General features: G+C 50.2%; 1 protein-coding gene across 1 annotated transcript; it reads left to right on the top strand.

Annotated features, from left to right (window-relative positions):
* The first annotated feature begins 9,617 nt into the window (after positions 1 to 9,617).
* LOC142404077 (olfactory receptor 14J1-like) lies at positions 9,618 to 10,550 on the top strand. Its single transcript, XM_075490471.1, has one exon. It carries the CDS (start codon positions 9,618 to 9,620, stop codon positions 10,548 to 10,550), a length of 933 nt encoding a protein of 310 aa, XP_075346586.1.
* Positions 10,551 to 10,980: the final 430 nt, after the last annotated feature.

The following is a 10,980-nucleotide window of genomic DNA, read 5'->3' as shown; positions in this document are numbered from 1 at the left end:
GAATGACACCTCCTGGGGTGTAAGAGCTGCCAGTTTTCCTCTCCACACCCTCAAAGTCCATTGCCAAATTCCATCACCCCGGGGCCCTGTCACCTGTCCCTCCTCTCTCCTCCCCAGTGCATTGATTTCATCATTTCTGTATAGGCAGGGCCTTGATGATGCTACTGCGTGGGCACCATGTATGTGAGTGGCAGGTTTTGTGTATATTTGTGACTGATCTTTCTTGTTTCTTTTAAACAGGAAAATCTTGAGACGTACTCCCTAGGAACTAAAGAAAGGCAAAGAAGTGATGAAGAAAGAGCTGCCAATCCAGGAGGGAGTGTAGGTTAGTTCTGTTTTTAAATGTTCTTGACTGTGTTCTAGCCAAAGCCTTGTCTTAAACAACTGAAAGGAGCTGAACCCACTAGGAGTGGGTATTTTTCATCGCTACACAATTCTGTATTGCTACAGACTTTACCAGCCATAGTCATGGACTCTGAGCCTGTCCTGTAGTGAGGTTAAAGCACATATTAAAAAAAAAAAAAAAAAAGTGTTCTTTTCCACCATTTGGTGGAAGCCGCTCTCAGGGCATGTACTTAGGAGCTGGCATCGTGGTAGTCAGTGGGAAATAACAGGAGGCAGGAGGGTAAGTCACGAAAGGCCATATTAACTGTGTGAAGTGGTGGCAACAGCTTCAGGGTGTTAAGGAGACTTAGTTGCGATTAAGGCAGTGAGTGAGGTGATCCTTGTAGGAGCATTCGGAGTGGGTCAGAATGGGCAAGACTGCACGTAAGGCCAGAAAAGGCTGTGGCAGTAGCTGAGCCGATCAGAAATCAAATAGGAGATGATTGGGGCAGTATCTGGTGAAGTCAGCATCTTGTACATGTGCAGACTGCGTAAGGCCTGACTGCTGGCGAGGAAGGGAGTGTGAAACGAGTGTGGGAGTGGGACGGAATGGGGATAGACGTGATCACAGACGCATTTCTCAGTTTTCCATGGGCTGTCTGTACACCCCATGTAACTCATCTTGCAGTCAGAAAGAAGTGCCAGACTTTTGGTGAAAAGAGGGGGAAAAAAATAGGTAATGTGTGGCAGAGCTACAACTTAGATTGAGATTGCCATGCTTAGTCTAAACCACTCTAGACTATTAAAGACATTTCCTTGAAACACTTTCCCAAAATCACAAGGCATGGCTTTCTGAAAGAGCTGTTTTCCTCGGAGCTGCATGTGAGCTAAGCCAGATGAGAGAGTCTTGCCTGCTGTGAGTCACTGAGGCTGATGGCAGGTCACCCAGCAGTTTTGGCAAGGACAGAACAAGACAGACACATGTGCTTCTCTGAGCTGATGGTAATTTCTGGAATGTGTCTTGCATAAGTTGGTCTTCAGGTTTTGCAGGTTGTAGGTTTGGCAGGATCTATTGTGTCATTAACACGATGGTAATAACCAAACCCAGTGGGATGGGGTTGAAAAAGAAGGAAAAAGCCAACAGAGAGAGGAAAATAAAACCCAAGAAAAACAAGCGATGCAAATGAAAACAAGTGCTCACCACCAACTGACCGATGGTCAGCAAGGCCCTGAGCAGTGGCCCCGCTGCCACCCTCCCCCCCAGGGTTATTGCTGAGCATGACATCATATGGTATGGAATGTCCCTGTGGTCAGTTGGGGTGTGTCCCCTCCCCACTTTCTCTGCATCTCCAACCTACTCGCTGGCTCTGTGATGTGAGGAGGAGAAAAGGCCTTGATGCTGTGTAAGCGCTGCTCAGCAATAACCAAAACATCCCTGTATTGTCAGCACTGTTTTCAGCAGAAATCCAAACCATGGCCCCATACTAGCTACTGTGAAGAAATTTAACTATCCCAGCCAAAACTAGGACAGTAAGGCATTTTGGATTTAGTATAATTTGCAGGAGTGCTTGAACAGTTTAATGTGATGTTGAGGTACGGTAGTTACAATGTCATTGGAAGAAAGTGAAGACAAAGAAGATGGCAGGGCCTCAGGGTCTGCTGCCAAGCTGCCTTGAAATCAGCTCTTCCCAGCAGGACGTTGCCCAGGAGTAACTTTGAGTGTTGCTGTTGTCCTTCAGGAAGCATGGCACACAGCAAGCACAGCAGAGCTGGGCCTGTGCCAGGAGAAGACTTTAATGAGAGCCGGGGCTGATGGTGACAGTTCCCAGCAGGTGTCCAGCTCAGGAAGATGCAGGTAAGATGGCAGAGAGGGGACACGGGCAGGCTGTGACTTCTCTTGCAGGAACAAGATTTAAGAGCAGAAGGGAGGCAGGACAAGTGGGCCCATGAGGTGAAAAAGTGCATTAGGAGCTGGCGCAGTCAGGATGAGAGCAGAGGGAGAAGAGAAGGAGATGCAGGTGACGTGGCTGGGACAATGCTTCTGAGGTAGCTAGTGCCACACAGGCAGAGAGACAGGCAGAGGCATTGGGAGGTGGTGGAGTGGGTGAGAAAGGTGCCTGGGAGAGAGGAGAGCAGGGGGAGATGGGAGACAGAGATGGAGACGGAGGGGAAAAACGTGTGGTGTTGGGAGTGAGGACGCTGCTGCTGTGCAGGTGGTTGTGAGGTCAGAGGTGTCTGAGGAGCTGATAGGGCAGGAGCAGGCCCCTGGCTTCTGCATGTGCTTGTGAGGTCACTGGTGTCTGAGGAGCTGATAGGGCAGGAGCGGGCAGGTGTGAGCAGCCATAAAGGTGACTCGGTAGAAGGGGAAATGACTGAGCAGAAGAACGTTCCTGCGAGCCCGGGAGCTGTGAGCCTGGCGACCAGAAGCATCCTTGAAACGTGCAGCCGGGCGCTTTGCAGCACAGCAAGGTACCGAGAACCCAGACACCTCCAGGTCATCTCTGAAGTGAGACGCTGTCTGTTACTATATTGTTCCCCCTTTGGGTTCACTTTTGGAGTCGGTTTGCTTTATCTGCCCAGCTGTGGGGTGGCAGGGTCACCTCTGGGATGGGTTTGTCCTCTCCTCTGGGATGCTTTGGCCCTTTGTGAAATCTGTTTCGTTCACTTTATACCAGCATTATATCTCCATATAGGCAGTCTCTCATCAGTAGATCTGCTGCTGTTTTTAGGATAAGTTCCCTCCCTCATGATAAGGTTGTAGTCACCTGCAGTAGTATACACCTACTTGGTTGGTGCTGTTCTGTCGACTCTTGCTGAACGACTGGTTTTTGTGATACAATTGATGGCTGCTCTTCTTTGCTGCTGCCATAGTAGTGATTGATCCTCTCTCATGGATTGCTGATAGAAATGGGAAGCAGGTCCATGGCCTGTAGCTCCCCAGGGCTCCTCACAGGCATCTCCAAAGTGTTCTGTCCTGCTGTGGAGGGAGCTGAAGTCCTGGGTAGCAGCCCCAGACTCCACCAGGGGAGACAGCCAAAGAGTTTGGTGTATGTTGGTGGCAGGGCCATGCCCGATAGCTCCTCAGGAATCCTCCAAGGAATGTGCTGAATGTTTTGGCCTCCCCTGCAGACAGCTGAATGTCGCAGGGAGCTGTCCCAGAGTTTTCCAAGGTGGCTACCCAAGGTGTTTTGTGTATGCTGGAGTCAGGTCCATGCCCAGTAGCTCTCTGGGGCTCCTCCAAGGCATCTCCAGGAGTATATGGGTTATCTCTTCAGACAGGTGAATTCCCAGGTAGCAGCCCCAGACTTTTCCAGAGTTGTTACCCAAAGAGCATTGTGTATACTGGGGGCATGTCCATGCCCCGTAGCTCCTTTCAGCTCCTCCCAGGCAGCTCCAGAATGTTTTGGATACCCCTGGAGACAGTGGAATTTTGCAGGTAGCAGCCCCAGACTCCTCCAAGGAGTCCACCCAAGGAGTTTTACCAATGTTGGAGGCAGACCCATGCTCTGTACCTTGCGGGGACTCCTCTAAGTCAGCTTGGGAGTGTCTTGACGTTCCCTGCAAATGGCTGAATTTCCTGGGTAGCAGCCACAGACTCCTCCTTGATATAATTACCTGAAAACTTTTCTTCCTGTAGGACTCAGGTGCATGCCAGGTTGCTCCACGGGACTCCTCCCAGGCATCTGCAAGAGTGTTTTGGCCTTTTCAGGAGATGGAGGAATTCCCAGGTAGCAGCCCCAGACTCCTCTAAGGTTGATAGCCAAGGTGTTTTGTCGATGTTGGAAGCAGGTCCATGCTCTGTACCTTGTTGGTCATCCTCCAAGGCAGCTCCAGGGTTGTTTTGCCCTTCCCTGGAGACAGCCGACGTCCTGGTTAGAAAGTGCATTTGACTCCTGGGTAGTTACCTGAAGAATATTCTTCATGTTGGAGGCAGGTCCATGCCTGGTAGCTCCCTGGGACTCCTCTCAGGCATTCCCAGGAACATACTCATTTCTCTGGAGACGCGTGAATTCCCAGGTAGCAGCCCCAGACTTCTCTAAGGCAGCTACTGGAAGTAACATGTAACATTTACATTACATTAACATGACATTACAGTAATGTTACATTAAGTTACAGTAATGTTACATAACATTACATTACAGTACATAACATTACATTACAGTAACATGTAACATTTGGTAAGATGTTGGAGGCAGGTCAAGGCCAGTGGCTCCCCGGGATTCCTCCCAGGCAGCTCCAGGAGTGTTTTGGCCTCCCCTGGAGAGAGATGAATTTCACAGGTAGCAGCCCCAGACTTCTCCAGGGGTTCCACCCAAGGAGTTTTGTCAGTGCTGGGGGACGGTCCATGCCGTGTAGGTTTCTGGGACTCCTCCCAGGCAGCTTAGGAGCTTTTTGGTCTTCCTTCGATATAGCTGAAGGCTCCGGTAGCAGGCCCAGAGTCCTCCTAGTTAGTTACGTGAAGAGCTTTCTTCATGTTGAAGGCAGGTCAATGCCCGACATCTCTCTGGGACTCCTCTCAAGCAACTCCAAGAGTGTTTTTGCTTCATGTGGAGACAGCTGAAGTCATGGGTAGCAGCCCCAAACTCCTCCTAGGTAGGTAGTTATTTTTATCCATGTTAGAGGCAGCTGCATGAGTGGCAGCTCCCCAGGAGTCCTCCTAGGCATCACCAAGAGTGTATTCACTCCTTCTGGAGACATCTGACGTCTTGGGTAGTAGCCCAATAATCCTCCCAGGTAAGTTGTTGAAGAGTTTTCTTCATGTGGAAGGCAGGTCCATGCCTGGTAGCTCCCCGAGGCTCCTCCCAGGTACCTCCAGGAGTGTGTTGGCCTGTGCTGGAGTGTCGTGAATGCGTGGAATGCCCCTCACTCCAAAGAGAGAAGCAGCAATGTGTTGTATTGAGGTAGAAGAGTAATTTGACAGGGTGCAATAAATTGGATGGAATTTAACAAAGTTTAACAGTGGTTTACCATGGCTCAGTATGTTTGATGGCAAGGTTCCCTTTATTAATTACTGCATGGATAACACATACACAGGAAACTCGAGTGAGAATCGAGTTAGAATGATTCACACAGAAACCGGAGAAAAGAATTGTAAGGAAGACCCTCTGGATGAGTCACGAGGTTCAGAGTGGACCCCCTTGCTTTCTAAACTCCTGATGGAGCTTAGGTGCGGCCAGGTTCAATCTTAGTCTCAGACTTGGACAATGGTTTATGTCTAATGGAATTACTTATACAAAGTTTGTAGTAATTAATATTTAATAGCTACATGGATTAGTAATGTTTCATGAGTATTAATTAGCATGCTGTCGGTCACTTAGCAAAGATCTGCTGTTGGTAAGAGGTCTCTCTGCCTCGAGGAGCAGCCTTGAGAGGTGTCCCAGCTCAAGGGGAGATCACCGCCGTGCAGCCACGCTGCCTAGCAGGGAGAGCTCAGAGAAGGCTCACTGAGGCTGTGCACATTTATGAAATAAAGCAGTTGGCTCGTAGTCAAATGACATGTGATGGGAAAGGTATGCATGAGAGTCCTTGTACCCACAGCTTTCTGTGTTCCTTGATAAATGAGTCTTGGAAAAGCCACCCGCTATTCATGTGTTAATCGCAAGATCAGTGTTCCAAGCTCACAGGCAGCGATGCTCACTGTGTCACTCTGCTCCTTTGTGGGTTTTAAGAGAACAGATTGGAACTAGAGGAGTTCTTGGCCTGGCTACGGCTTAGGCCTTCACCTCCTTTGGAGCCTGAACCAATCTACTGCTAATTTGGTAAAGGGGTTGAGTGCATACGTCACAGGGCTAATGGTTTTAAACTGACAGAGGGTAGATTTAGATTAGCTATTAGGAAGAAATTCTTTACTGTGAGGGTGGTGAGACCCTGGAAGAGGTTACCCAGACAACTTTGGATTCTCCCTCACTGGAATTGTTCAAGGCCAGGTTGGAAGTGTCTTTGAGCATCCTGATCTAGTGGAAGATATCCCTGCCCATGGCAGGGGAGATGGCACTAGGTGATATTTAACGTTCCTTCCAACCCAAACCATTTTATGATTCTATGATTGTGTGAAATGGAGGCCGTAGGGAATATAAAGATGAGGTCTTGCTCCGACAGGGGCAGACCTGGTAGGAAGACACCAATCGAATTTCCCATTTGTAGTCTTGGTTATGTCTTCTCTCCGTTGTAGAAACCGCTCCAAGAAAATGCCTGAACCCCAGAGGAGGCTGCAAGAACAGCCATAAACAGAGATTGTTCTTTTTTTCTCCCTTCACTCTGGTTTGAAAATTGGAGAAGGGGCTTCTTCCTGGCCGGCACCATCACATGCCCGTTCCTTCCTCAGTCAGTGGGGGGCCGGCAGCAAGCAGGCGAGTTCTGTGGGACCACAGAGTCTGCCTCGGAGGACTACGGTAACTCTGGGGAGGTGGGTCAGGGCACCAGATGGACAGTGGATTTCCTTCGGGGATCTTGGCATTGCTCTCTTTTCCCTCCCACACTGCAGCTTTCTTCATGGTTGCCACACTGCTCCCTCTCAAAGCATCCCAGCTAGATCCATCCCATTTGTCTGCCTTTGGCCCTCCTGGTTTTGCAGCCCTCCAGGAGAGCCTTTGGGAGGCCCCTAGCTGTGCCCTCACACAGCTTCTGGGGTTTCCCCACTGTTCTGGCCCTTTCAGGAGGACCTTTTCACAGCTTCTTTTGTCCTGGTTTCGTCTAGGATAGAATTAATTTTCTTCCTAGTATCTGGCATAGTGCTGTTTTTTGGTTTTAGTATGAAAATAATGTTGATAACATGCAGATGTTTTAGTTGTGACTAAGTAATGTTTACACCAGTCAAGGACTTCTCAGCTTCCCCTGCTCTGCCAGCTGCACAAGAAGCTGGGAGGGGGCACAGCCAGGATAGTCGATCCAAACTGGCCAAAGGGCTATTCCATACCATATGACGTCATGCTCAGTATATAAACTGGGGTATTGGCCAGGGAGGAGCTATCGCTGCTTGGGGACTGGCTGGGCGTCAGTCGGTGGGTGGTGAGCGGTTGTATCAATTTTTTCCTGAGTTTTGCTTTTTTCCTGTTTTGTTTGCCTGTTTTCCTGTTTTGTTTTGTTTCCTGTTTTTTCCTGAGTTTTGTTCCTCTCTCGCTCTCTTGTTGTTTTCCTTCTCATTACAATATATTACTACTATTATCTTTTGGTTCCAATTATTAAAATGTTCTTATTTCATCCCACGATTTTTCTTACTTTTGCTCTTCCGATTCTCTCCCCCATCCCAGCGCGGGGGCAGGCTGAGCGAGCGGCTGTGTGGTACTTAATTGCCGACTGGGGCTAATCCACAGCCCCAGCTCCTGTTCAGCTTGGTGTCCCAGGTCCTTCTCTGCAGTTTCGCTCTAGCCAGTCAGCCCCAACATATCCTGGGGCATGGTACCGGAGCAGGACTTTGCACTTCCCTTGGATGAACCTGAGGTTCCTTTCAGCCCATTTCTCCAGCCTGTCCAGGTCCCTCCAAACAGCAGCACACCAGTCCTTCCTCTCAGTTCCGTATCATCATCAGACGTGCTGAGACTGCACTCTGCCCCATCATCCAGATCATTAATGAAGGTGTTGAAGAGAACTGGACTCACTGTTGACCCTGGGGTACACCGCTGTTTACTGGACTCTGGCTGAACTTCATGCCACAGTCACAACCCCTTGATCCCAGCAGTTCAGCCAGTCTTCAGTCCACCTCACCGTGTACTTCTCTAGTCTATACTTCATCAGCTGGTCCAGCAGGATGAGGACATCCTCATCTGAGGGTACTGGAGAAACCTGATGTATTAATTGCCACATACGGAAGGGGGTTGTGAACCTCTCAGTAACTTTAAAGCACTGGGCTAGCTTAGCCAACGTGCCTTGTCCTAAATCTGTGGCCCAGGTACACCTATTTGTTCATGGACCCAGGTAGTGCCCACCTCTGCTGGAAAAAATGGAGGCCCAGTTACCCCAAACCTTATAGACGAGTGTGTTACATGGACTGGCCACATTCACGGTATTGATCTGACAGGAGGAGTCTGCAACGCAGAGCTGAAGCACCCAGTGCGTGGGATGGGCTCTGTGAGCACTGGCAGGGAGGAGACATGGGGACAGAGAAACGGCTCCTGGCAGGGACAGCTCCAGGCAGCAGAGACAAGGGCAGGGACTGAGAGGAAAGTGCTGACGGCAAAGGCTGAGGGGGATCTGGGCACCTCCCTCCCAGCCCTTCAGTGAGCATGCCTTTTCCCCAGTCAAGGCCCCCTGGGCTCTTCTCCCACCCAGCAGAGCCTCTGCCCTCAAGGTCAGGGCTTCCAGGGCAGGAGTTGCCTCCTCTGCAGCAGAGGAGACTCTCCCGAGTGCCTGTCTGTCCGTCCTGGCCCTGCTTCCCTTGGCACAAGCACTGGGGCTTTTCTCTTGGTTTCCCCACCCCTCCCTGGTGCTGCTGCTCTTGTTTTCAGGCTCTCTGGGAAAGGGGGTTTCAGCTGCAGCTCAGCAGCTGATCCTGCAGGTCCTGCCATGCTCATGTTTCCGTGGGTGCAAGGCAGCTCTGTGGGGCACTGGGCAAAGCAGTCCATGGCATGGGGATAAGGCTGACTGTCCGTTAAGGACAACCCATTTTTAGGGCATCCAGAAGAGCACAGCTCTTCCCTGGGGAGGGGAGGGTGGAGATCATCTGCCCTTTCAGGCTGGATTCACCTGATCCCAGCAGAATCCAATTTCCTTTCAGGGGAACATCTGAGTGTGATCACCATCCAGACCAAAGAGGTGTGAGCCAAGGACAGCTGGGAGCAAGACTGATGGACAGACCAGCTCTCCTCCATCTGCACTAAGGGTCTGTCCTTCTGCCTCTCAGGACTCTCAGTGTAGCACTTGTGGTGTAGCAGAGATGCCAAGGATTTCTGCCTTCAGAAAACACTCCCCAGATGTGAGAGGGGCAACAGGAGCAAAATAAACAAAAAAAAAGCCCTCCACCTCGCTTCTGCAGTTGGGTGAATTGGGAAGGACAATGCTGAAAAGCTCTTTGAAGCCATGAGTAAATTGACCCTGAGATCACTCCTGGTTCCTGTTTAGCTGTGGCTGCACAGCAGGACTGATTCCTCCACAGAAGAGTCCCCTGCTCCCCACTACCCCCCAACCCAGCACAGACCAGAGCTCAAGCCAGGGAGCTGCATGAAGGCCGTCCTGGAAAGACAGAGGCCACGAGGGCTGTTTCTCTGAGACATGGAATAGGTTTCACTCAGAGAAGTCTCTCCTCACTTGTCACTGCTTTTTCCTCCTTGACCAGGCCCTTTGCACAGAGTAAGCAGATGTCCAACAGCAGCTCCATCACCCAGTTCCTCCTCCTGACGTTCATGGACACACGGAAGGAGCTGCAGCTCTTGCGATTCTGGCTCTTCCTGGGCATCTACCTGGCTGCCCTCCTGGGCAATGGCCTCATCATCACTGCTGTAGCCTGCGACCACCGCCTCCAAACCCCCATGTACTTCTTCCTCCTCAACCTCTCTATTCTTGACCTGGGCTCCATCTCCACCACTGTCCCCAAATCCATGGCCAATTCCCTGTGGGACACCAGGCATATCTCCTATGCAGGATGTGTTGTACAAGTCTTTTTCTTCGTCTTCTTAACCACAGCAGAGTATTCTCTCCTCACAGTAATGGCATATGATCGTTACTTGGCCATCTGCAAACCTCTGCACTACGGGACCCTCCTGGACAGCAGAGCTTGTCTCAAAATGGTAGCAGCTGCCTGGGGCAGTGGGTTTCTCACTGCTGTGCTGCACACGGCCAATATATTTGCACTACCACTCTGCCACGGCAATGGGCTGGACCAGTTCTTCTGTGAAATCCACCAGATCCTCAAGCTCTCCTGCTCACGTTCCTACATGAGGGAAGTTGGGCTGCTTGTGCTTAGCATTTTTCTTTATTTTGGATGCTTTGTTTACATTGTGCTGTCCTATGTGCAGATCTTCAGGTCCGTGCTGAGGATCCCCTCTGAGCAGGGACGGTACAAAGCCTTCTCCACGTGCCTCCCTCACCTGGCTGTGGTCTCCTTGTTTCTCAGCACTGGCACATTTGCCTACCTGAAGCCCCCCTCCATCTCCTCTCCATCCATGGATCTGGTGGTAGCTGTTCTATACTCGGTGGTTCCTCCAGCAGTGAACCCCCTCATCTACAGCATGAGGAACCAGGACCTCAGGGTTGCCCTGCGGAAACTATTTCAATACATCCTACTGCAGTAGCAATAAGATGCTCATTAACTTCACAGCACTACCAGGGTATCTCAGGAAATGCCAAAACTTTTGTTTTGTTTTGTTTTGTTTTCTTTCTTGCTTTCTTTCTTTTTTTGTTTATGGCTTTGATGATATAATTTCCCTTTATATAATACTATTTTTGCCCTCCTACTTTTTTTTCTTTTTGACCCAAAACCTCTTATACATGTGGAGGCAGGCTCCCTGTGAGAAACACAATAAAGAAACCAGCAGAAAATTATTTGCCTCAGCTCCCATCACTTATATCTTGTGTGGACATGGACAATAGCAGGACCGGGTCTTTCCCGTGCTGGTGCCTCCTCTCTTCCCCCCTGTCCTGCTGTGCCCTTGCATTTGTGTAAGCCCTAAGGTCTCATGTAACTTGTGACAGTCCTGTTGCCTCCACAGTGGCATGCCTGTG

Source organism: Mycteria americana, unplaced genomic scaffold (genome assembly GCF_035582795.1).
Source record: "Mycteria americana isolate JAX WOST 10 ecotype Jacksonville Zoo and Gardens unplaced genomic scaffold, USCA_MyAme_1.0 Scaffold_68, whole genome shotgun sequence".
NCBI classification, from domain to species: Eukaryota; Metazoa; Chordata; class Aves; order Ciconiiformes; family Ciconiidae; genus Mycteria; species Mycteria americana.
The sequence above is the reverse complement of the archived record's forward strand: the minus strand, read 5'-3'. Positions and strand labels throughout refer to the sequence as shown.